Source organism: Podarcis tiliguerta (assembly GCF_965153285.1).
Source record: "Podarcis tiliguerta genome assembly, chromosome: 1".
Classification (NCBI taxonomy): Eukaryota; Metazoa; Chordata; class Lepidosauria; order Squamata; family Lacertidae; genus Podarcis; species Podarcis tiliguerta.
The window spans coordinates 126,447,957-126,474,471 of record NC_139534.1 but is presented as its reverse complement, the minus strand read 5'-3'; the positions used below and the strand labels follow the sequence as shown (position 1 = coordinate 126,474,471).

General features: G+C 47.2%; 1 protein-coding gene across 2 annotated transcripts; it reads left to right on the top strand.

Moving 5' to 3' along the window:
- Positions 1-11,178: 11,178 nt before the first annotated feature.
- SIX6 (SIX homeobox 6) lies at positions 11,179-26,231 on the top strand. 2 transcript variants are annotated; one of them, XM_083440054.1, is made up of 2 exons: positions 11,179-11,798; positions 24,993-26,231. In XM_083440054.1, exons 1-2 carry the CDS (start codon positions 11,286-11,288, stop codon positions 25,161-25,163), a joined length of 684 nt encoding a protein of 227 aa, XP_083296180.1. In that variant the 5' UTR covers positions 11,179-11,285; the 3' UTR covers positions 25,164-26,231. The 2 variants fall into 2 exon arrangements, with proteins under 2 accessions (XP_083296180.1, XP_083296179.1); XM_083440053.1 differs by having other exon boundaries at positions 11,179-11,857.
- The last annotated feature ends 284 nt before the right edge of the window (positions 26,232-26,515 follow it).

The following is a 26,515-nucleotide window of genomic DNA, read 5'->3' as shown; positions in this document are numbered from 1 at the left end:
TTTTAGGCTTCCCAGAATCCTCTGGTTGGACACAATGACAACAGGAAGCCGGACTAGTCTGGCCATTGGCCTAATCCAGCAGGGTCAATTAATATTATTAATGCTCTCTTTTAAGCAGAGCCTGATACTGTCTATGGCAAGGTGGGAAATCTGGAAACGTCCAGATGTTACTGAACTACAGCTCCCGTCATCCTTGACCATTGGCCATGCTGGCCATGGCTGATGGGAGCTGGAGTCCAACAATAGCAGGAAAGTAACAAGCTACCCACCCTTGGAGATTAGGAATGAATTCTGGCTGTGCTCTACAAATCTCTTCCTTTCAGTGACTCTCATTCCCAACACCCTTAACGGCACAGCTCCCAACACCAAAACTGTATTTTACGTGTTTTGTGTTGTTCTGTTACATGACCTGTTTGGAGGCTCATCAGACCATAGATGCAACTTTGTAAACAGATTCTGTAAAATCCAAAAAAGAATAAGACTATCTTTTAAAAGTTAATAAATCTGTAAGTACGTAAGTAAGTAAAGATAGATAGATAGATAGATAGATAGATAGATAGATAGATAGATAGATAGCAGGAGGAGCTGGCTATGTATAATTCTTATCACAAGCGCCCCCCCCCCAAGCAAGAAGCTCGCCCCACCCACTTGCCTTGCCATTGCTGAACTCCTGTCATTATCATATGCTTTCCCCCTTCTTTTTTCCTGCAGCCCCCACTGATTCTTATTGACCCAGGACAGATATTTATTTATGAATTAAGCACGTCAAACAATTGACAAGACCTGTGTATGCAAACAATATAGCCTTATGCCACTAATATTGCCAAACGTGAGATACACAAGTTGCAGAAGCGGATGAGAAAACAATGATTAGGCAACACGGAGTCCAAAATTATATCTAATGGGAAGTTGCCTTCATATTGTCCATACAATTCCTTATCTCTTGTCCTCAATGGAAAACCGGCCTGGGAATCTCTACCGGACTTTCAACGGGTCCTTTTTGTCCTGGAAAAGAAGATGATAAAGGCTTATACCACTTCACATTGTGTGGGGTGGAATAACATTTGTGAATGCTCACACATGCATTCCAAACCAAAACCTTTTACAAATAGAAAAACAGAACAGCTGACAATGGGCTGGGCTAGAATCTTTCCCTTTGCCGTGCTAGCATTCTTCTGATACAGAGTTATTTTTACAACTCTTTTAAAAATGTGGTCTGTCCCGCCCCCTCCACCCGACCTAAAGTGGTGCAATCCATTGTGCCACCTCAGAACTTGGCCATTCTGCTGCAAATATATAGACTGGGCCATTGCTGTGATCCCTGAATGTGAATTTGGAAAGGTAAAGGAGCCCTGGACGGTTAAATCCAGTCAAAGGCGACTATGGGGTGCAGTGCTCATCTCGCTTTCAGGCCGAGGGAGCCGGCGTTTGTCCACACAGACAGCTTTCCGGGTCATGTGGCCGGCATGATCTACTTCACATAGATTGCACATTTATAAGATATCTCAAGGGTGCGCCTTTCCTCAAGGAAGGAGGGAAAATCTACACAGCAAATAAATAAGCAGGCAATGCAAATTAAACAAGTGTGTATAAATTGACTTGCTTTCCGTTGATTACCTGATCTTATTGTTCACGAATCCAGAAAAACCAAACATAAAAAACACGATTGGGGAAGGTAAGCAATACTATCCACTGCAAAATTCCTTAAAAAAGAGAGCTGTTTTGTTTCGTTTTAACATTTATATCCACTATCACGAACAGATTCATTTGTCTAAATAAACCAGCCGTTTGTTCTTTGACAACTGTTCCATTGACTCCGGAGAGATTTTTTTTTCTTTCTTTCTCCATCCTCCTGTGCTGGATTTGGTCTCATGAGCCTGCTGTATGATATGCCAGGCGAACAGTAGGACTTTGAAAGTATTAAATGTTTCACGGATGACAAAGGGCCGCTTTCATCCCCATTACACTTGTTTGCTCCTTGACTCAGTATAATGGGATGTTGTGCTGGAGAGGCGTCCCTCCTTACGCAGGAAGAGGGGTATGTGAGTCACAGGGCAACATTGTACTTGGAATGACAGATTTGTCTGCTTAAACTGGGGAGATGCACTTCTGCGCTTAGAAAACAGCCAGCTTGCAGGAATCAAAAATTTAGCAAATGCCTCTCTCTTCTGTAGATCAACCTCAGATCTCAGGGAATTGCGGCTCCCTAGCAAAGCTGCACAGAAACCCCGAAGTGATAAATGTGACGGTTTCACAGCTATGACTTTGCACTGTATTATTTTATGTCTCTGTTTTCCTTCCCTTATTCCTGCTGTGTTTTTTTTCGTGCGTGAGAGAGAGAGAGAAATAGAGAGAGACAAAAGAGAAGAGAGTCTCTCCAAGAGACAGGGAATCAGGCCTTTCTTACAGAATGACAGATTTATCGGAGAGGCAACTTTCAGAATCCTTTTCGTCCCTACAGTTTGGCAGCAATCTAAACTGCTTTCAGTTTTGACTTAACCCTAAGGGTCGGATAGGGACCGATTAAAAGAAGCGGTAGGTCTAAGGCTCATCCGCGGTGCTGGACTCTCCAATAGGCAGACTAAGTACACACTATGGGGCAGCAACAAAGCAGGGGCACATTTATTTTATTTTATTAGAATTTTAATTTTTTTATAATTTGGCATTTGATATATTTTTTTAAAAAAGAAAAGGCTTCGAAGTAGTCATCGTGGGAAGAATCAGAGCTTTATTTGACCTCCGTACACTCCACAATCTTCTCCCAGTTTTCTGTTCTCTTTTTTCCTGACTTACCCCCACCTAAACCAAGGGGGGCCCTATTAAGGTAGATGGACACAACGCAAGGAAATCAGATCCTGTCAAGTGTTACAATAAATCCACGTTTTATTTTATTTATTTTATTTTATACTTAACTAAGTGACGAAACGCGTCGCATATAGCTCGGTTCTACTCGATTCTGCTACGCCCATGGGGGGTACCAGAAGTTTTTTGGTGCTTAGAACCTAGAAAGGTTTTAATCCGGCCCTGGTCACCAGGGATATATTGCCTTATTTTAAGCCCTGACTTTTAAAGCTTCTGACCCGCCCCATCCGTAAAGCACAAATGAAGGCCCGTGTTGATTTGTTTTGTTTTTCATACCTGTGTCGTGACAAATGATCCCGGCGGCTGTTTTCACACGAGCCTCAACGTGGTTCTGAATATTTGCGTTCTGAACGTTGAGAATGGCTTAACGCGTGCCTCCCAAAGCCCCCTCGGCCCTCTCTTGTGGTGGTGTTTTGTTTCGCGGGTTTCTTGCTCACGTGTGAACGCTCCCTAATGCTAAATAATAAACAGGAGTGGGGTAGTTTGAGACCCATCTCTATCCAAATTAGGCTTTTACGCACGCGTCCGCCTTGCTGCGACAGAAATTACGCAGGACTCTGCTTTGCTGCTGAAATTAGGACGGGCCTCAGTGCAGGAACCGAGTGAAAGAAAATATATAAAAATGCCTGAACTCTCTCTCTCTCTCTCACTCACTCACTCTCTCTCACACACACAGAGAGAGAGAGCGCTGCTGCAATGTATTAGATGTTCCTGCCTGTATACATAGAACTGCGGTCCGGTGGACAGAATCCGGCGCCATGAGAACTTATTCCCCGCTGCCCGGACACCAGAAGGCCGTTTATAATCCAGTTGTCCTTAAAATCGAGGTGTGTGCACCTTAACACAGCTGGTCCTTGGAAGCGCAGAGGGCGCAGCGTGGATGGCTTGAAGAATCTGCTTTCCAGCCTCCTCCCAGCGTCACCGCCCTCTTCCGGCCCAACGAACTGAGTAACTATTTTGACTCTAAATTCCACAGCACCCTCAAGGCTCCAAATCAATGAAATGCTCCTTAGAGCAGAGCTAGTCAACGTGTTGACTCCAGGTGTTCGGGACTAAAACCCTCATCAGCTCTAACCATTGGCCGTGCTGGCTGGGGCTGAGGAGGGTTGGAGAACATGCGGACGGCGCCACATTGGCTATCCCTCCCTGCTTTATATAGAGAGGAGCATTTAAAATAGCTGGTATTGGTTAAACCAGGGTTTCCCAAACTTGGGTCTCCAGCTGTCTTTGGACTACAACTCCCATCATCCCTAGCTAGCAGAAGCAGTATTCGGGGATGATGGGAATTGTAGTTCAGATGGAGATCCAAGTTTGGGAAACCTTGGGTGAGAGCAAATTCCCTTTCAGAAGTCTTCTGGAACATAGAAAGCTTCACCTTATGCCATGGGCCCATCTAGCTCAATACTGTCTGCACGGACTGGCAGAGACTCTTCTGGGTTTCAGGCAGGGGGTCTCTCCCAGTCCTACCTAGAGATGCCGCTGGGGTTTGCACCTGTGACCTTCTGCATGTAAGGCCAAGGTTTTACTGCTCTGCTGAGGGGCAGCCCAGCAATGGGCAATTGCAACACCCCTCCACCGTTGTGGTATTCAGCGGTAGACTTCCTCTGAACCTGGAAGTTCCCATTTAGCTGTCACAACTGATAATCTTCTTCTTTACCACCACCAACTGGCCAAAAGCCATCTAAGCCAGTGGCTCAAAGCCAGTAGTACATGTGAAAGGGATCTAGAGGTCTTTACTAAGACTAGGAGCTTAACATGAGTCAACAGTGTGAAACTGCAGCAACAAAAGCGTATGCTATTCCAGGCTGCATCAACAGAAGTATAGTGTCCAGATCAAGGGAAATAATTTGTTGTTTAGTCATGTCCGACTCTTGTGACCCCATGGAACAAAGTATGCCAGGCACTCCTGTCTTCCACTGCCTCCCGCAGCTTGGTCAAACTCATGCTGGTAGCTTCGAGAACACTGTCCAACCATCTCGTCCTCTGTCGCCCCCTTCTCCTTGTGCCCTCCATCTTTCCCAACATCAGGGTCTTTTCCAGGGAGTCTTCTCTTCTCATGAGGTGGCCAAAGTACTGGAGCCTCAGCTTCAGGATCTGTCCTTCCAGTGAGCACTCAGGGCTGATTTCCTTCAGAATGGAGAGGTTTAATCATAGTACCACTTGGTCAGGCCACACTTGGCATACTGTATCCAGTTATGGGCACCACAATTAAAGAAAGATATTGAGAAACTGGAAATTGTGCAGAGGAGGGCAACCAAGATGATCAAGCCTTATGAGGAACGGTTGAAGGAGCTGGGCATGTTTAGCCTGCAGAAGAGAAGACTGAGAAGAGGTATGATAGCCATCTTCAAATATCTGGACGGCTGTTCCACGGGAAATGGAGCAAGCTTGTTTTCTCTGACAGGAGATTCAGACTAAACATCGGGTGGAACTTTCTGAGAGCTGTTCGGCAGTGGAACAGACTCCCACGAGAGGTGGCGGACTCTGCTTCCTTGGAGGTTTTTAAGCAGAGATGGATGGCCATCTGTCCTGGATGCTTTAGTTGAAATTCCTGTACTGCAGGGGGTTGGACTAGATGACCCTCGGGTCCCTTCCAACTTTATACTTCTGTGACTAAATACTCTGTTGTATACAAGAGCTGGTAAACAGCGCGATCTTATACCTGGAGGTAATCCCATTGAATCCAACGGGTAGAGGGTTGAGCAATCACTATCTGTTTGCTAAAGAAATGGGGTCAGTTTTCTCAGAGCTAACCGGTTGGCGGCGAATTACATGGGCCTATGCTTCATTCGCCAGTAAAATAATGGGCGCGATCCAGATAAATTTAATGTACGCTCAACTCTCTTTCCCTTTGAAAGAAGTGGGAGTCAAAGGCGCAAAGCCTGCTCAAGGCAAACATGTTAAAACCCATTTATTTCATCTGGAGTCATTTAGCAAACCGCTTTTAAATCGATGGCGCCTTTACAGTGTAGTCATATATGTGTCTACTCAGAAGTAATCCCTATTGAGCGCAATTTACCCCCAGGTAAGGGAGGTTATTGCAGAATGGAGTGCTTTACTCAGACAAGAAAGGATCCGGCTTTTAACCCAGTCCGAAACACATTTACTTTTCTATAGGACGTGCAGCGCGACCTACTTGCACGGAGCCACGTCCTACCGAGTGGTATGCGTGAGAAGGATTGTAGCATGAACGTGCGCGCAATGCGAAATCGTTGCCGATTTCGTATCCAGTCCTGTTAGAATTAGGGCGCATTTCAGACGGAGATTGAGGACCTCGCCCCAAGCAGACATCGCGGGGTGAAGAAGAAGCGACCCGGTACCCCACGGCTCCGGGATGCCTCTCTCATGGCAATAAACACCGACACAAAGTCGTTCAATGGCTGGCGTCTCCACCAGCCCAGTTCTTAAAATCAGCATTTTTCGTTTTGTTTTTCACGACTTATTTTCAGCGCACCGGTTCCAGTTCATTGTGGTTCTGGTTTAGGAACACCGGAAGCTTTTCAAGAGCGACTCAGGCCAACAGGACATCTCGCTCGGCTTTGCCACTACACTGGCAAGCGGCGTTTCAGGTTGGGTTTTCTCCCGGCCCTGCCGGGAAATGGTCGGAATTAAACCTAGAACCTTCTGCGCGCGAAGCAGATTTGATAAGAGCCCTTCACTTTCTTTGTCCATGACTGGGAGAAAAGCAATGACAAACCTAGACAGCATCTTAAAAAGCAGAGACATCACCTTGCCAACAAAGGTCCGTATAGTTAAAGCTATGATTTTCCCAGTAGTGATGTATGGAAGTGAGAGCTGGACCATAAAGAAGGCTGATCGCCGAAGAATGGATGCTTTTGAATTCTGGTGCTGGAGGAGACTCTTGAGAGTCCCATGGACTGTCAGAAGATCAAACCTCTCCATTCGGAAGGAAATCAGCCCTGAGTGCTCACTGGAAGGACAGATCGTGAAGCTGAGGCTCCAATACTTTGGCCACCTCATGAGAAGAGAAGACTCCCTGGAAAAAACCCTGATGTTGGGAAAGATGGAGGGCACAAGGAGAAGGGGACGACAGAGGACGAGATGGTGGGACAGTGTTCTCTAAGCTACCAGCATGAGTTTGACCAAACTGCGGGAGGCAGTGGAAGACAGGAGTGCCTGGTGTGCTCTGGTCCATGGGGTCACGAAGAGTCGGACACGACTAAACGACTGAACAACAACAAAGCGAAAAATAGCAAATAGTTTGACGGAACTGGCTTCTGAACCTGTGGATTGGGTTCTATTGGAGGCCGCAATTGGCCTCGAATCAGTTTCATGCCCTTTTAATTTTGCTATTTATTATTTCAGTTTTGCTCTGAAAGGCTATTGCTCTGGTTAAGAACTTTCCTACTGTAAGAATTGCTCAGTCGTGGAACGGACTGCCTCGGAAAGTGGTGTACTCTCCATCACGGGATTTTTTAAGCAGAGGTTGGATGGCCATCTCTTTCCCTGGGATTCCTGAGTCGCAGGGGGGTCGACTAGATGGCTCTGGGGGTCCCTTCGAACTCTCCGATTCTATACGTACACCGCTTGTGTGCTCTGCAGAAAAGTGTCTATAAAACCGGTCCGAACCCTCGGCGTAGCTGGACAGAGGAACCGAGTTGCATCACGTCCAACTCTTCTGCCTTCAAGAGGGCTAGACTCATGATAAAAATAAATGCTTCCGGAATGGGGTCCGTCCCCCCCCCCCGGCGCTCCCCGCACTCAGCGTTTGATTACACGCACACAAACACGCCCTGCCCGGTCTTGTTTCTCTGCCGTTCTCCTCCTGTCGTCTTTATGAAAATGAGCAATATCGAAAGGCTTTCCATCCCGCTAGCAGCAAGCCTCGCATAAATGATGAAAATGGCTCGGAGGGTTTTTTTTCAAGTGAACTGTGTAGATCTGTGAAAATAATATCAGGGTTTTCCGTCAGAATGAACTTAGACGCGAAGCCAGGCATGCCATAATGTGACCCGACACCTCCAAACCATCTGCGCTATGTATCCGCCGTCTGATTTACCAAATCTTTCCGGGAAAAAGTCACAGTGTGCTTGATACTAAAGAAAAGGCAGTAGAAGTCTCTCTCTCTCTCTCTCCCTCCTCCTCCTCCTCCCAAACAAACCACGTCGAATCGGAGGGCATTTCATTTTACGTCTGCGCGGGGACTGAGGAGTGTGTGAAAAATAACCAAGGCGAGGCTTGAAAACAGAATTGATTTATTTTAAACTTTAAATGTGAAAGGCCTGGCACTAATATAGAATTTAATTCCACATTTCTGAGATTAGCTCTATTCCCTCTCCTCTCCTTTTTCTTTCCAGAAGAATGGATGCTTGCTTATTAAAGACGGAAGGGGGAGAAAAGCAAAATAAATCGAGAGACAGTTTGTGTGGTTAAAATGTCACAGGCTGGGAACTGGGAAAGACCAGGGTTAAAATCCTCCCCAAAGTCGCTGGGTGACTTTGGACCGCTCGCTGCCTCCCAGCCTGACCTACCTCTCAAGATTAAATGAGCCGGGGGAGAATCATAGAATCCTAGAGCTGGAAGGGATCCAAGGGTCATCTAGTCCAACCCCCTGCAATGCAGGAATCATGTAGGCCACCTTGAGACTGTAAATAAATATCAGTTTATTCTATCTCGTTGGCCGAGACGCCATAAAACTGCAGATTCCAACCCTCCGGGAAACGATTTAATTCCGTTTGCTGACACCGACGAAGACGAAAATGTTGCTTTTATTATTTCATGGGAAGGTAAAATAGTGGTTCGTACTTTCTTAGACTTCTCAGGGAGAAAGGGGAAGAAATATTGCGGGGAGGGGCCAAAATTATGACTAAAAGATGATCCATAATTTAAAAGATGCCTTTAAGTTGCTCACCCTGACCTGCAAATGACTTCTCACTTCTTCCGCGGCTTTCCTGGGTGTTCATTCGAGGCCGCTCGAGCGAAAACAATGAGGTTTAAAATGGAAAGGATGGGTGCTAAATAAAGGAGAAAATGAATGCGGGAGGGAGGGAGGAACGGATCGGGAAAGGGTCGATCCTCAGCAGGCCCTGGATGGCGGGCAGAGGACTGTTCGTTTCCCGTGGTAGTTTTCATGGGGGTGGCGTTAAAGGTCTCCCCGCAAAGGAAAACATCTAGAACTCGGTCGAGAAGGGCTGAGCTCTGCGCCTGGGCTGAGCTCTGCGCACTTGGAACCGGGGAGGGCTTATCTCCAAGGAAAGATGCATAGGATCGCTGTGCGCGGGTGCCTTCAGCAAGTCTTGGCCAGAACCCAACTTCATGGGCAGCGTTAAGTAAGACAGCCTCAGGCCACCTGGTGCCCTCCATATATTTTGTACAACTCCCAAACGTCTGGAGTGCACCAGGTGACTGAAGGATGTGTTAAGATTATTCCAGGTTCTCGCGCTGAGATTCTTCTTTTCCGCACTGCAAGCCCAACATCTCTTGGCCCGAACTTTCCTCCAAGGGTTCAAGGTTCTGCCCCAACCCCCTTACAAAAGCCAGTCCCATGTACGGTCCAAGGAACCCAATGGCCGTTGTTTCCCCCAAGCGCGCGCCAGTTAGTCAGGAAAGGAACCTTAAGATGTCACTGGAAAAAGACCCTTTGTTGTCCCTTTGCGGGTCACCCCAAAGCCAGGCGAAGAGGCTGAAAGGTGGAACGTGTGGCTGGCTGCACGTGAGAGCGTGTCCGAGCTATATAGGCTGCCTAGATTTGCGCGGGTTGCGTGTGCATGTGCTGGGAATCACAGCTTGGCGGCGAGGCCTCTCCGCACACAAAGTGCCAACTTCCATCTCTGGCAAAGTACCAGGCGGCAGCTGATTTGAAATACCTTCCGCTTAAATCTCCAGAGAGAGCGGCTGCCGGTCAGAGTATGGAATGCTGGACTAGATGGGTGAACAGTCCGACCCGGGTGCAATGCTTCGGTGTCCAAAATGAAGCCTCCGCCGCCTCTCATAAGGCTGCATGAAGCTAACTTTTTAAAAAGATTCAGGTAGGTAGCCGTGTTGGTCTGACGCAGTCAAAATATATAAAAAATTTTCCAGTAGCACCTTAGAGACCAACTAAGTTTGTTCTTGGTATGAGCTTTCGTGTGCATGCACACTTCTTCAGATACACCGAAACAGAAGTCACCAGACCCTTATATATAGTGGGAGGGTGGGGTGGGGTTTTCTTAGGAGGCTAGTAGGAGATGGGGAATTCAATGGGTATGGTAAACCTGTTGAAGCTACTGGACATTTTTTTTTATTTATTTAAAAAGAGACACATTTTCCTGTAATGAGATACTTCGGAGTAGGATCGCGGTGCTTTCCCTTTCCAGATCAGATGCTGAATGAGTTTATTTTATTTCGGATTGTATTTGGGAAAGTTGAGTGCCAGAGTTACCATTCCCTTTTCCTCGAGAAAACCACACCGCTTCGCCATCTCAGGCAGCGCCCGGACGCGCCTGCGCCCTCTATCTGAATACAGCGCAAATCTCTTGCAAAGAAACACTCTCCCCAGCACCACCCTCCCGTTCTCCCTGCTAGCGAAGGGCCAGAGCAGTGACTGGGCGCTGTCGACCGCGGGGAGGTGCTGAAAGGAAGAAAGGGAGAAGCGGGGAAAGGGCGGAGGACTCCCACCCTCCTTCTCCAAGCGCGCTCGGAGCTGCTGCGCTGGCAGGATTTCGCTCTTTGATTGGCAGAGGCTTGGCAGTGATGGGCAGGCGGCCTGCCATGGAAACCGAGGGGGCAGCCAATCTGGCGAGGCCAACAGCAGCAAATCAGAAGCTGGAAGGGAGACCGAGGGTGCGGTGTGTGGGGGGGGGTGGAGGAAGCGGGGGGCTTTCCCCTGTTTCCCCTCTATCGCCCTCCCTCCTCCATTCACTCACGGGTCCCTCCCTCTTGCCAACTTGAGGCAGCCGCCGGAGCGCGGCGCAGTCTTTCTCCCAGCGCCCTAGCGCAGCGCGCGCGCGCGGCGGCCGCTGCTGCTGCTGCTGCTGCTGCGAAAGGTTAGCCAAGCGAGCGCCTGAAGCGCGCAAAAGGAGGAGGAGGAGGGGACGGGAAGGGTAAGAGAGAGAGAGAGATGCTTTTTACCCCTTATCTGGAGGGCTGAAGAGAGAGAAAGAGAGCGCGCGCTGGCTTTCTGAACCCAGGAGAAAAGCGAAGAAGCGTGGCCTCCGCCAAAACCAGCGCCGCTGTTTGGAGAGGCGAGGCTCTGCGAGTCGCTTCCGACGCGTGGAAGAGTCGCCGCAACCCTGCAGCCCCATAACTAAGGGACGAGGCGCCTGGACCCGCGGTAGAGGCAGCCCAGCCCGAGGCGCGGAGAAGAGGCGCCTTGATTCGGCGTTCCCCGCGGATTGCGCGCAAGAGGGGACCCGGAGGAAGCGTGGTAGCCAGCAGCCCAGCCATCCCTCTCGCCTGCCCTGGCCCCCTCGCCGGCCGCCTCCATGTTCCAGCTGCCCATCCTCAACTTCAGCCCTCAGCAAGTGGCCGGGGTGTGCGAGACCCTGGAGGAGAGCGGCGACGTGGAGCGCCTCGGGCGCTTCCTGTGGTCGCTGCCGGTGGCGCCGGCGGCTTGCGAGGCTCTCAACCGCAACGAGTCGGTGCTGCGCGCGCGCGCCATCGTGGCCTTCCACGCCGGCAACTACCGCGAGCTGTACCACATCCTGGAGAACCACAAGTTCCCCAAGGAGTCGCACGCCAAGCTGCAGGCGCTGTGGCTCGAGGCGCACTACCAGGAGGCCGAGAAGCTGCGCGGCCGCCCGCTGGGGCCGGTGGACAAGTACCGCGTGCGCAAGAAGTTCCCGCTGCCGCGCACCATCTGGGACGGCGAGCAGAAGACGCACTGCTTCAAGGAGCGCACGCGGCACCTGCTGCGAGAGTGGTACCTGCAGGACCCTTACCCAAACCCCAGCAAAAAGCGAGAGCTGGCCCAAGCCACCGGACTCACCCCCACGCAGGTGGGCAACTGGTTCAAAAACCGCAGGCAAAGGGACAGGGCCGCCGCCGCCAAGAACAGGTCGGTAGCGCACGGCGGGGATGGACCGAGGAGGAGGAGGAAGATCTCGGGGGAGGGTGGCTGGCGGGGTGGCGACCGCGCCGCTGTAGATACACTCATATCCTTCCTAGTCTCTTGCGCGCACTCAGGAGTTCTCCAAACACAGCTACGAAGATTGAGTTCCAGTTGCGCTGCTGGCACTGTAGGAAAAGGAGACGGTCCTCTTATTCCGCCCCCCTCGCCTGGCGATTTCTCCTTCTCGTGCCCCCACGTCCTCACCCCATCTTATTGGGTTAGTTGTTCCATGCCCAGGGGCCTCAAAGCGGACTAGCGCCCGCTTGGAATCCCCTTTGCAGCGACCGTCTCCGCTCCCAAATAGCGCGGAGGCGAGGGTGCGAATCCTGCTGCTCTCTTCCCCGGCCCGCGCCAGATTCACTTGGTTAGGTTCGTTTGCTGTCTTTGGGTATTAGCTTTTACGGCCGAATCGAGATAGCAGCTAACGTAGGCATGAGGAGGATACTCAGGCGAAAATTCATTTTCAGGTTTCCAGAATGGGACCCATTAAGCTTACAACACTGCACAATAACCCCTCCCCCTTTTAAGTAAGTTGAATTGGATCTGAATTCGTAGGGGGGAAATCCTGGAAGCCGTTCGTGTGAATCTGCTCCGTTGAAACAGATTGGGGGGTTTTAAACTTCGCCTTAAGGTGTCTGAAGACCGCATATGTAAAATGTGCTTAAAATCTTCCTATTCCACGGCCGTCTTTTCATTCACTTTGGAGCAAGTCCTCGCTAATCTCACCCTCCCAATTCAGTCCAAAGACTTTGGAGGAAATTTGCAGTGCAGTTTTATGTAAGTCATACTGAGTTCAGTGAGGTTTGCTCTCTAGATACAGCGTTTAGGGTTTTACTTTTCCCCCGCTCGAATTTCCCTCAGAGCGGGTTTGTGGGAGGAGACAAGCAAGAATGTGAGCTTCTTTTGTCCACCCGGATCCTAAGCCCGGAGCTGGGAAATGAGTTGCAAAACAAGTATTAAATTACCAATTTAGGATCAAGCCACATTGATACCAGCGGGGCGGGCTGCTATTTAGAAACCAGATTTCATGTAACCCATTTCCAGATGAGCAGCCTTGATCGCCTTTTGCAGAATAAGCAACGCTGCAGCATTGTGGGACCTCCAAGAAAAAACTAATTAATTGTGGCATAAGCTTCCTTGAGCGTCCACTTCATCAGATGCACAAAGCATTATCCTGAGTTGCTGGTACATAGTTGGGGGGGGGGAGTTGTAAAAAAAACTTGAGGTCAGGGAGATATGAGATGCAGAAATGTCATTTTACTTCCAAGTAAGTATGTTGAGGATCAGCCGGGCATTTACATCTGCCTACTTTTCTGCAGCATCCCTGTATCTGTAAAGGTGTATTGCTGTTGAGACTGTTGCATTCTGCATTTTAATTAATGTATGGGACATCTTTTTGGAAATTAATTTATGAAACATCTTTTTGGAAGGGAAGGAAAATAGGCAGGTTTGGAGAACTGCGAAATGATTCTGCAAACAATTAAAATTAAAGAAGGAAAGAAAGTAGGTACATGACATAGGATATAGGTTTTTTTCTATTTTTTACTTTTGTTATCTCCTCTAACAATTCATCTACAATTAAAGTTTTGGCTTTCATTTTTCTTTTAATTTCCTTTTACTATCCAGCACATCATCTCTGCTTGACTGAAGGAAAAATGCATTGCCTGCATGTATGAATGCATAGGTAGAGACCAGCTGATGGGTTTAAAATAAGCATATCTTAAAATACAATATCTATTTCACTACCGGGGGTTATCATTTAATACCATTATGCCATGCTTGCTGATACCCATCTATACAGATGGATATTTCTAATACTGTTAATGCTATCTGGTGCATAACCTCGTTAATGGCTCATTTAAAACAAGCATTTCACTGGATCAAGCTGATTGCTCGCCGGTCCTAAATGCACGTGTAGCTACCTTAAAATCATGTTTATAAGAAGTAAGTCCCCTTTAACTCGAAAGAAGATATTCCCAAGTGTACAGGGACACGGGACCACACTTAAGTGTGTGTTTTTTAATGGCTTACTTTGAGTAATGAGTTTCGAATCAGTCTCTAAACGCAATCAACCACGAGCAAGCACTTTTAATTTAAAACCAGGAGCAACTCGCGAGCAAAGTACTTCTCCTGTTGAGAAGTATGTGGTATGGCTATGTCATTCTCCTTTTAAGCAGCTGTCCGTTCGTCCATACATTTTCTAAATCCAATTTGTAAAAGGACATAGACACACTGCTGTGTTTCAGTGCAAAGACACAACAGTAGTAAATGCCTGTATTCAATGCAGCAAGACCCACTTCTAACAGAATTCAGAACGGTGGTATCTTGAAAGATATGGTTCTTAAAGCCTCTTCACCGTGGCAGTCGGCAGCGGGATTGAACCTGTCAAATATTCAGTTGTGATTCATGCATATTTTAAGGTACATGCCATTCCTATGAAATTCTCATCAGCTTCCCTTCGCCATTATCCTTTATCCCTCTCTAGGGTTATGGATACAGCCCATAATTTTAAAAAGATGCTCAATGTTGCCATTTAATCGTAGAACAAAACTAGGACTTTTATTTAGCCAAACAGGGAGCTGGTTTAAGGACTGCATGGGGAGCTTGACGTAAGGAATAAATAGGGAAAGTAAAAAAAAGAAGAAGCCTAGCTTAGAATGGGAAAGGATTTCTGATGACAATTAGGTGCACTAATTAGCACGAATGACCTATATTTTGCAGGAGGCGTGTTTACGATTCCATTGTGCCAAAGTGCTTGAATGTAAACCGGTTTAGTCGCACGGACTTCAGTAGGATTCTTTCGGCTTAAATCCAATAGGATTCTTTCGGCTTAAGTCTGCGAATCCGACTAACAGAACAATCCCATACAGATTTACCTAGGAGTAAATCCTGTGCTGCGGGACTGATTTCTGCGTAAACATAGATAGGCTTCCATCTTACAAAGTTTAAATGTGAGGGCGATGTATAAATAACTTGCAAGGAGAGAGACGAAAAGACAGAGGGGGGAAATTGCTGGGGACAAGCAGTTTTTGCGATCCAGTCGAAGTATATACATTCTTGAATCTATTCCTCAGTTGCAACCGGTGAAGAAGAAAGAGAGTTTTGCAATATGCATGCAGCTATAATCCCCATGCATGTTTACTTGGAAGTAAATCTTTCTGAGCTCAGCTGCACATGGGATTGCAGCTGTAAAGAGATTTTTAAATTCAGGCAGGCCCACAGAAGCCAATGCAGCGAAACTGGAAATTAAAGGACTTTTATTTTAAGTGGGTTGCGGATTCTTCAACTGAGAGAAAGGCGACAAGAGAAAAAGCAGAACATTTAGCAGACTGTGTTTAAAAACGGCCCTGCTGTTTGTTTTTGAAAAGTATTTTCCAAATCTACTCTGGATTGCTCAGAGCTAAAATTGGTTCTAATCTTAACATCCTTGAAAGCTTTGTTCAGAAAATACGCTTCTTTGTTCTGTATCTTTGTGGATGTGTCATTTTAAAACAGTATTGATTCTTTATTTCATAAATGTTTATAAAATAAGGGCAGAGCAATAGCACACAAGAAAATATCATATTACAAAAACAAAATTTTAAATTCGGTATACTTGGGAGTGGATGTTCCATTTACGCAATAAATACAAAGAATGAATCCAGTGAAAAAATACTGTTGTTGGTTCTAAAGTATCCTTGGTGGAAATCAGTTGTAGGACATTCCTTAAATTACTGGAGAGGAGCTGATTCCAGCCCATAGTGCAATCTGCAGAAACTGCATTTCTTCCCCATTGTAGTGCAAGTGTGGTTAAATTTATTGGAACTGGGGGCGGCGCGGGGGGGGGGAGCAACAATGTTTTGAAACATTTGTGGGGACATCAGCCGCCTCAAATAAGGGATCCAAGATATATTTCTGCTAAAAGTTGCTTGAAAGCAGGTGTGTATAAAATTACTAGTACGACACATGCAGAAATAGAAACTGCTGCTTCGATGCCAGATTATTGGATCGTCACCCACAATGTATTTGTCTCAGTTTGATAGCTAAAAAGAGCCGTTTCTATAGACGAGGCTTAACCCTCGGTGCTTAGATTAACACGGTTCTTCGGTTCTTTGTTCTAAGAGATGTAGTCAGCCGTAACAATGAGCCTGGCTCCATAAAGAGGTGAAGGGATGATGATGATGATGATAGAATAACAACACTAATAACAGTAAAACAGCATATATCAAGCAGTTGCAATATTTCACAGATGTATTTTATTTCAGCTCTGTAACACCCATGTTTGCCCAAGGCAGGTTTAATTTTAAAAACGTGATTTTCAGAAAAAGAGAGGAGGGGAAAACAATACAATCTGAAATTATGTTCCTAGATGTTATTCTGTAGGATGTGTTTCACATCTGCTTCAAAGTATTTCTATCTTGAACTGGTCTTCCATGCCGATTCTACCCAGAGAGTGACTAGTGTTAACTGGGTCCATGAGCTAGGTGTGTGTGCCTTTGGTTTTTTTATATTAAAAAAAGCTGTATGTGTGATGACTTCATCCATGTCAATAATACTACAGCAGCTATTGTGAGGCAAAACAAAACAACAAACCACTAAAAATCTTCTCAAAATACATTGATTTCGCCTTTTCTGCTGCTCTACTTTGAACGATACATTGCTCTTTTTGTACTTTTTGCAGACATGTTCAAGGTAGAACTACAAAAAAGCATTATTGTTGAGAACATTTGTTGTGGACTTCTGTTGTGTCTGACAATAACTGCTCTAGCAGACCTTTTGAACATCACTCAACCCTGCGACCCTACTGAAAATTTCAGAAACTGAAATGAATCCATATATATATATATATGTGTGTGTGTGTGTGTGTGTGTGTGTGTGTGTGTGTTAGAGGCCTTTGATTTATGTTTGAATATCATCTCCAAATTGTATGGGTTATTACACAAATGAAAACAATTGCTCCCAATGAAAACAAAATGGGGGCCAAATAAAATGTAATTTACAAGGTCTGGGTGTATAAGTTGGCGGTATCAAATAGCATAGCATTGCAAGAAAAATAACAGTAGAAATAATCGCATTTACAGAATCTGAAATAATATATGATGTGGAATGAGAAATGCATTCTTGAAAAGAAACTCCATCCAGAATATTACGGATATATATTAATGATGATAATAATAATACAATTTGGAATTAGGGAAATAGAATTTAAATGCACAAATGGACAAATTAAAACTGCATGAGTGGATCAGCCGGCAAGAGTTTTAAAACCTTGCAGTGGATGCAAATGTAGGCATGGTGAATTAGCAAAGTTTGCAGAATGAGGAAGAGTCACAGCTTGTTCCACTTGACCTGCCACACCCCCTAGCCCCCAAAGCAGGACAAATACCCCCTTGAGCTATACCAACACGTTTCTCAAACTTCCTGCATTCAGGAGGAATTTCCACCCTGATCGGTCTGCTGAGGAACCTGTGAGTATTTGTCAGTGAACCCCTGGCCATTGCAGAAAGATCATGGCAGGAGGGACGCCCATCCCCTGTGCAAAGTGGCCGACTGTTGCAGAATGCACACAAGCCTTTTCTTTGGTTGTGCATTGAAGGGGGGAATTGGTAATACTCTTTCAGGGAAGCTTAGAATTGTAGAATTGCAAGGAATGCCTGTGGGGGGGAGCAGTGGCGTAGCGTGGGTTGTCAGCACCCGGGGCAAGGCAAGTAATTTGCGCCCCCTAACCCGTGGATTTGTGCCCCCTAAGCTGTGGATTTGCGTCCCCTAACCCTAACCCCCAGATGTTGCGCCCGGTGCGGCCGGCCCCCCCTGCACCCCCCACGCTACGCCACTGGGGGGGAGGGAGTCATCTAGTCCAACCCCCTGCCGATGCAGGAATCAACGGGCTTATCTGTTGTTCCTGAACCTTTCACTGAGGACCTCTGACAAATTTCCGTAGTTCTTAGGGTTCCCCAGGGAGATGGTTTGAAACCTGTGGAACCCTGCACCAAAGTTAGGTAAAGGGACCCCTGACCATTAGGTCCAGTTGTGGCCGACTCTGGGGTTGCAGCGCTCATCTTGCTTTATTGGCCAAGGGAGCCGGCGTACAGCTTCCGGGTCATGTGGCCAGCAGGACTAAGCCGCTTCCGGCGAACCAGAGCAGCGCACGGAAACACCATTTACCTTCCCGCCGGAGCGGTACCTATTTATCTACTTGCAATTTGACGTGCTTTCAAACTGCTAGGTTGGCAGGAGCTGGGACTGAGCAACGGGAGCTCACCCCGTCACCGGGATTCGAACCGCCGACCTTCTGATTGGCAAGGCCTAGGCTCTGTGGTTTACCCACAGCGCCACCCGCATCCCTGCACCAAAGTTACACTGAAGTTATTTGTACATGTACGGGAAGTCATTCTATGACTGGCCATTTTAAATTGTGGAAGTGGCCATGGCTAGGATAGCTGATGGGGAAGTGTAAGACACTGGCTACTGCAGCATCAGAATAGGTGGTTAACAAGTGGATAGATGGATGGAGTTGGAAGCCAATAGGACCCAGCTGAATTTGGCAAACGTGGCTCTAACAGAAAGCAGTGCTTAGGAGCCTTGAACCTGATATGATGCTATTACTACTACTACTACTACTACTAATTTTTTATTTATATCCCACCCTCCCCAGCCAAAGCTGGGCTCAGAGCGGCTAACAACAGTAAAAATAGCACAGTTTACATAAAATCATAATCATTTAATTGAAATACATTCTAAAATCAATTCATTCCAAAATCAATTCAGAGTCAAATTAATGGCAACCATTGGGCTAGAGTTCTATGAGGATTACAAAAGGAGGGATCAGACTGTGCCTCAGCCAAAGACCTGGTGGAACAGCTCTGTCTTGCAGGCCCTGTGGAAAGATGTCAAGTCCTGCAGGGCCCTAGTCTCTTGTGACAGAGCATTCCACCAGATCGGGGCCACGGCCGAAAAAGCCCTGCTGATAGGGCCAATATTGGGTATACTCATTTCTCTATACCTCTATAATCTCTGATTGAAGCAGGTTCATGAAGAAACACAAAAATCCAAAGGAAAGCAAATATTTAGGGCAGGGGTGGCTAGTCTGTGGCACTCCATATATTGCCAGACTCCTTTCATCCCCTGCCAATGGTCAGGGATGATGGGACTTGTAGTCCAATAACACCTGGAGGGCATCAGGTTCCCCCACCATAAAGGAAAGATAGAGGAGACAAAATGTGTCTTACACTGTTAGGTTGTAAGGATTTTTTTTTATTATTTCCTTTGCAGTAGCTGAGTAGGTGAACAGGAAAATTACATCTTTAAGTAAGCTTTTGCCTTCTCTCACCGTCCAATGAATGACAAAGGGTACAGATTCCAAGATAAGCTTTTGTCCTTTGGGGAAATAGCATGCATTGAACTAATAGGGAACAGAGTGGCATGGTTAAAGTGACATGGTTAAAGTGAAAGTTTTTTTTAAGAGCAGGTGTGTGTGTGTGTGTGTGCTCCGGGATATGGTCACATCATTGTTGTGTACCTTTCTGATACTCTATGGCCAAGCCATCCCACTGGGAATACTAAGGGTAGTACTTCTTTATGCAGTGCATAATTAATCTGTGGAACTCATTGACACAAGGCACAGAGAATATGCTTTAGAAGAGTATTAGACAAATTCATGGAGGGTAGGTGTATCATTTGTTATTAATCATACAGTAATGCTATGATTAGAGTGGCTGGGGAAACCCAGCCAGATGGGCAGAGTATAAATATAATAATAATAATAATAGTAATATTAATATTAATAATAATAATAATAATAATAATAAATTGTTATTATTAATAATGATGATGATGTCAAGGTCTAAATTATGTAGATATCTGAAATACTGCTTCCCTCCCAACAAACCCACTCATTTATTAACATCAACAGAGCAGGTCTTCTTGGTATTATTATTATTATTGTTGTTGTTATTATTATTAAAATTTGTATACCGCCCTGTGACCGCAGACCTCAAGCTAAAATCACAATATAAAAAACATAAAATGCATAATAAAAACAAAAACAAGAGCAACCCAATAATCCCCCGCCTCCACAACACATTTTTAAAGGTTATTGGATGTCAATCAACCAAAGGCCTGGTCATGAGGAACATTTTTGCCTGGCACCTGTTGTTGTTTAGTCGTTCAGTCGTGTCCGACTCTTTGTGACCCCATGGACCAGAGCACGCCAGGCACTCCTGTCTTCCACTGCCACCCGCAGTTTGGTCAGATTCATGTTTGTAGCTTCGAGAACACTGTCCCACCACCTCGTCCTCTGTCGTCCCCTTCTCCTTGTGCCCTCCATCTTTCCCAACATCAGGGTCTTTTCCAGGGAGTCTTCTCTTCTCATGAGGTGGCCAAAGTATTGGAGCCTCAGCTTCAGGATCTGTCCTTCCAGTGAGCACTCAGAGCTGATTTCCTTCAGAATAGATAGGTTTGATCTTCTTGCAGTCCATGGGACTCTCAAGAGTCTCCTCCAGCACTATAATTCAAAAGCGTCAATTCTTCGGTGATCAGCCTTCTTGATGGTCCAGCTCTCACTTCCATACATCACTACTGGGCCTGGCACCTAAAGATATATAATGAAGGCTCAGGCCAAACCTCCCTGGGGAGAGCATCGCACAGATGGGGAGCCACTGCAGAAAAGGCCCCATTGGAAGTTCCACTGCCCTCAGAAGTTTGAGTGGTGGTGCTCTGGGAGAGAGCATTCTCTGCAGCACCTCCTAAGTGGTGGAAGTTCCTCCCCACAATTGCACTCAGGTCCCAATTGTGAGCTTTGTTGGCCATCGGGAGAACAGAATGCTGGACTAGAAGGGCCTTTGTCCTGGTCCAGTTCTTTCTGTGTTCTTGTGGCTCATTAAAACGATTTATTAGTTCTTAAGTCTGCCTGGGCTTTTACGAAATCAGAGAACCACTCTCCCTGTATGGATATGAGACCCCCCCCCCCCCTGCAGTGTGCTGAGAGCAGCTGGGAAGTCCTAGTTCATGAGTAGGCAAACTAAGGCCCGGGGGCCGGATCTGGCCCAATCGCCTTCTAAATCCGGCCCACGGACGGTCCAGTGTGTTTTACATGAGTAGAATGTGTGCTTTTATTTAAAATGCATCTCTGGGTTATTTGTGGGGCATAGGAATTGGTTTTTTGTTTTCTTTTCAAAATATAGTCCGAACCCCTCACAAGGTCTGAGGGACAATGGACCGGCCCCCTGCTGAAAAAGTTTTCTGACCCCTGTCCTCGTTCACTGAGAGCCAGTGTGGTGCAGTGGTTAAGAGCGGTAGACTCATAATCTGGGGAACCGGGTTTGCTTCCCCGCTCCTCCACCTGCATCTGCTGGGTGACCTTGGGCCAGTCACACTTCTTTGAAGTCTCTCAGCCCCACTCACCTCACAGAGTGTTTGTTGTGGGGAAGAAAGGGAAAGGAGATTGTTAGCCACTTAAGGGGAGTGAAAGGTGGGATATCAGGTCCAAACTCTTCTTCTTCTTCTTCATTGCCCTCTCCATGAAGGCATGGAGAAGCGTGGTTTCTGATGATGGAAACACGACTGCTATCGTGTGCGGTTTTGGCTAACAGAATAGTTAAGAGCTGGAGAAGTGGTAGGCTGCAATTCCAGAGGCAGCGGCAGAGCTTATGATTGCGTTTCCACCTTTTGATAAGATGAAGAGGACTGTAGGGTTAGCATAGGGGTGCAAACAACATTAGAAGAGCCTGCTGTTTCAGGCCAGTGGTGCATCCAGTCCACCATCCCGTTCTCACAGCAGCCTATCAGACACCTCTGGGAAGCCCACAAACAAGACCTTAGTGCAACAGGGCAATTCAGCCCCGACACTGAGGTCCAGCTCCGAGGCCCTTCTGGCGTTTCCCTCATTGCGAGAAATGAGGTTACAGGGAGCCAGGCAGAGGGCCTTAACGGTGGTGGCACCCACCCTGTGGAACACCCTCCCAGCCAATGTCAAGGGAAAAAACAACTGTCTGACTTTCAGAAGACATCTGAAGGCAGCCCTGTTAGGGAAGTTTTTGATGTTTTATTGTGTTTTTAATATTCTGTTGGGATGCAGGTGGTGCTGTGGTGTAAACCACTGAGCCTTGGGCTTGCCAATCAGAAGGTCGGTGGTTCGAATCCCCGCGACGGGGTGAGCTCCTATTGTTCAGTCCCTGCTCCTGCCAACCTAGCAGTTCGAAAGCACGTCAAAATGCAAGTAGATAAATAGGTACCACTCCGGGGGGAAGGTAAACAGCGTTTCCATGTAGTGCTCTGGTTTTGCCAGAAGCGGCTTAGGCATGCTGACCACATGACTCGGAAAAACTGTCTGCGGACAAACGTCAGCTCCCTCGGCCAGTAAAGCGAGATGAGCGCCGCAACCCCAGAGTTGTTCGCGACTGGACTTAACTGTAAGGGGTCCTTTACCGTTAATATCCTGTTGGAAGCCGTCCAGAGTGGCTGGGTAAACCCAGCCAGTTGGGCAGGGTATAAATAAATTATCATTACTATTACTACTGCTAAGATTACTACTATTTTGTTTAGAGGCATACTGCATTCAGCAGTGGACGCAGAACAGAGCCATCATGACTTGTAGCCATTGGTAGCCTTATTAGAGGAGATTACTTATTTTAAAGGCATCAAAGTTAGTGAACATCACTGCCACTTTGTGCAGTGCAGATTCCATAGTTTAACTGCGCTGTGTGGAGAATCCCTTTCTTTTTTCTGTCCTGAATCTTCCAGCATTCAGCTTCATCGGAGTTCTCGGTTTTTCTGAAATGCCATGCATAAATTTCATACACTTCTTGCCTTCTACTAGGCAGTGGCGTAGCGTGGGTTGTCAGCACCCGGGGCAAGGCAAGTAATTTGCGCCCCCTAACCCGTGGATTTGCGCCCCCTAACCTGTGGATTTGCGCCCCCTAACCCTAACCGCCAGATGTTGCGCCCGGTGCGGCCGGCCCCCCCTGCACCCCCCACGCTACGCCACTGCTACTAGGCTTTTCTCTAATCTGAGAAGTCCCAAATGTTGCCATCTTTCCCAATAGGCAAGTTGTCCCATCCCCTCGATCCCGTTACCCTTTCCGGCTCTGCAACAGGGGTGCCCACATAAATCGATCACACGACATGGCACATGCACACCATTTGAATGGCAATGCTCATTAACTTTGGGGGGCCCAGTCCCTTCAAATATTTTATTAGGGGGCAAAGGGACCTCAGCCCCTAGGAGTTGGCTTCTCTGCTCTGCAATTACTTTTTTGAGATGAAGTAACCAAAACTGTAAGTAAGTAAGTAAGTAAGTAAGTAAGTAAGTAAGTAAATAAATAAAATTTATACCCCACCCATCTGGCGGGGTTTCCCCAGCTACTCTGGGCAACTTACAGCATATTTAAAACATAATAAAACATCAAACATAAAAAAACTTCCTGATACAAGGCTGCTTCAGAAGTCTTCTAAAAGTTGTGTAGTTCTTTATCTCCTTGACATCTGATGGGAGGGCGTTCCCCAGGGAAGGCACCACTGAGAAGGCCTTCTGTCTGGTTCCCTTCACTTCTTGTAGTGAGGGAACCAGCGGAAGACCCTCGCAGCTGGACCTCAGTGTCGGGGCTGAACGATGGGGGTGGAGATGCTCCTTCAGGTATACTGGACCCAGGCTGTTTAGGGCTTTAAAGGTCAGCACCAACACTTTGGTTTGTGCTTTGAAACGTACCGTTTTCCAAATGCAGTCACACCACAGATTTGTAGAGGAAATCATAGGCAGGAATGCAGGTGAGACCTTGGGCTGCTCAAGGTGAGAAGAAGCATAATGAGTGACCACAAAGGGAAAGAGGTGTGTTCATCTCTGCCAAAGAGACAGAGGTTCTCATTAATATGGTCTGCTAGGGGTGTGTGTGTGTTTAATGCTATAGTCTATTGCAATCATTTAATTAAAAAAAATAATTGTGTCATTGTTTTACTTATGGCTGTATTTTGACAATAATAACAAACATAATGGATTGTGTCCCGTGTTAACCCGACTCAGAGTAGATCCACTGCAAATAATGAACTTATGCCCATTGTGTTCAGTGGATCTGTTCTGAGTAGGATTTAGTTGGGAACATCATCATCACCATCATCACCGTCTCGTACCTACGGGACCGCCTCTCCCGGTATACCCCACGGAGAGCCTCAAGGTCCATAAATAGCAACACCCTTGTGGTCCCAGGCCCTAAGGAAGTTAGATTGGCTTCAACCAGAGCCAGGGCCTTTTCAACTCTGGCTCCGGTCTGGTGGAACGCTCTGCCTCATGAGACCAGGGCTCTGCAGGGTCTGATTTCTTTCCGCAGGGCCTGTAAGACAGAGTTGTTCCACCTGGCCTTTGGCTTGGAGCCAATTTGATTCCCTCCCTCTCTTTCTTTTTTCTTTTCCTTCTCCCTCTGCGATGAGGCTACATTTTAATATTTTAATGTTTCAATATTTTAATGTTGTGTTTTTAAATTTTGTTTTTAAGTTGTAATCATTTAACTTGTTTTTATTATTGCTTGTAAGCCACTCTGAGCCCGGCCTTGGCTGGGGAGGGCGGGGTATAAATAAAAATTATTATTATTATTATCATCATATAGATTGCAAATCTCCTTGGGAAAGAGCAGCTTGTAAATTTTTAGAAATTTTAAGTGTACTTGAAGCTGAGAGAATCAATGGAGTGCAGCTCATACCTAAATGCAGAAAGCATTATATATCCAAATGTATTACCGCCTTAATAATAATGATAATAATTTTATTATTTATACCTTGTCCAAGCCCATCTGGCTGGATTAAATACGCACCACCAGGAAAAAAACAACAAATTTAGAAAACAAGTGCCTGGCGCTCACTGGCCCTCCTTAGCCCAAAGACCAGCATTGCTCCTCGCCCCTCTAGAAATATGAATGCACATTGCCCGGAAGCAGGAGGCTGCGTCTCGGTGCTGAGCACCCCTGGCTAGGTGGCTCAGGGATGGGCATCGGGGGTGCAGTGGGTGGGCCCGGAGACAGAGGTGGGGGTGTTCCGGAAGGAGGGAGTGGGCAGCCCTTGGTTATTTCCGCTGCCTCCCCAAAGTGACGGCTCCCTCTCGCTTCTCCCGCCGCAGGCTGCAGCAGCAAGTCTTGTCGTCGCAAGGCGCAGGGAGGTCGCTGCCGTCGGAGGAGGAGAGCGCCGGAGAGCCCCTCCTGGGCGCCGCCGCCAGCCCCGCCGCCAGCCTGTCCAGCAAAGCCGCCGCCTCCTCGGCCATCTCCATCACTTCCAGCGACAGCGAATGTGATCTGTGAGAAGGAAGAAGAGGGGGAGGAAGGACTGACGGACGGACGGGGCGGCCGGGCGCGCGGGAGAGCCGAGGGCGCAGCAGCAGCAGCAGCGGTGGCACAGCCGCCTCCGCCTCCAGTCAAGCACTCCTCGCCAGCCAGTGCCTGTCTGCCTGCCTTGCCCGCCTTCACGGCTTCCTGCGCCGCTTTGCCTTGTCCGCAATCCCGGGCCCGACGGCTGGTGGCGGGCCTGCGGAGCAGCCGGAGTCTCCAAGGACCGTCCAGTCCGTCTGAAAAGCAGGACGCGTAAACGCTCGGAGAGACTCCGCTGCGGCTTGTTCCTCCCAGCGGCGTCTTCGTCGCCTTCCATCCTTCAGCCAGGATCTGCTGTAAAGATGCCTCAAAAGTCACACACACGCGCGCAGAGGGAGAAAGAGAGACGCCAAACCTAGAGGGAGGAGGATAGAAATTGCAGCTCCGTCGCCTGCCGCAAATCCTAATTCCTCCCTCTGGGGATTTCCAGCTGAAAAGTTGCTGGTGGTTGTTTTTCGGAGGTTGTTTGTTTGGTTTGGTTTGTTAGTTCGCTTTTATTTCTAAAAGGTTGTTTTTTTTATACATATACATATATATAAATATAAATATAAATATTCTATATAATGTTTATTGACTTATTTAAAGAATTGCTCTGTGGGTAGATTGTTTTATTTGATTATCATAATTGCTATTATTAATTATTATTAATATTATTATTATAATTATTGTTTGAGGCTTGATGCCTGCGTGCGCTGGTGATTTAATTTCCTCTTTCTCCCCGTGGAGCATGTGCAGCAGGACCAGGGATTGTAGGGGGAGGGGGCAGCCAAATCACAACAAACAGACCAAGAAACGAACAATTCCAGTGTAATAAAATAATAGGTGAGCGAAACTGAGATTCTTTCTTTCCCTTCCTTGACTTAAAATGCTTTTTAAACCAGGAGAAGAGTTGGAAGCGCTTCGTTTGCTTGTTTGCATGGATCTGGGGTCTAAATAAGATCCACAGAGAGCACATGGATGTGGATTTAAAAGAAAAGAAGTGAATTTAAAACCACGCGTGATTTCGAGAAAACCAGAGGCGGCCCATTCTATCCACGTTCTTGAGCAACGCTTATTCATTTTCGTTGGTGCGCAAAAAAAGAGAAGGCCCCTTATTGCGCTTGTGGGTTCGGCACCAAGGAGGTTTTACCGTCTTGGAGTAAAGCAGTTTTGAGAGACAAACCGAGACAAACAGTGGCGTAGCGTGGGTTGCCAGCACCCGGGGCAAGGCAAGTAATTTGCGCCCCCTAACCCTAACCCCCAGATGTTGCGCCCGCTGCGGCCGGCCCCTCCTGCACCC

Coding starts and splice junctions, on each gene's coding strand:
- SIX6 (XM_083440053.1), top strand. CDS start 11,286: ATGTTCCAGCTGCCCATCCTCAACTTCAGCCCTCAGCAAGTGGCCGGG. Junction 11,858..24,992: donor GCCGCCGCCGCCAAGAACAG/GTCGGTAGCGCA, acceptor CTCCCGCCGCAG/GCTGCAGCAGCAAGTCTTGT.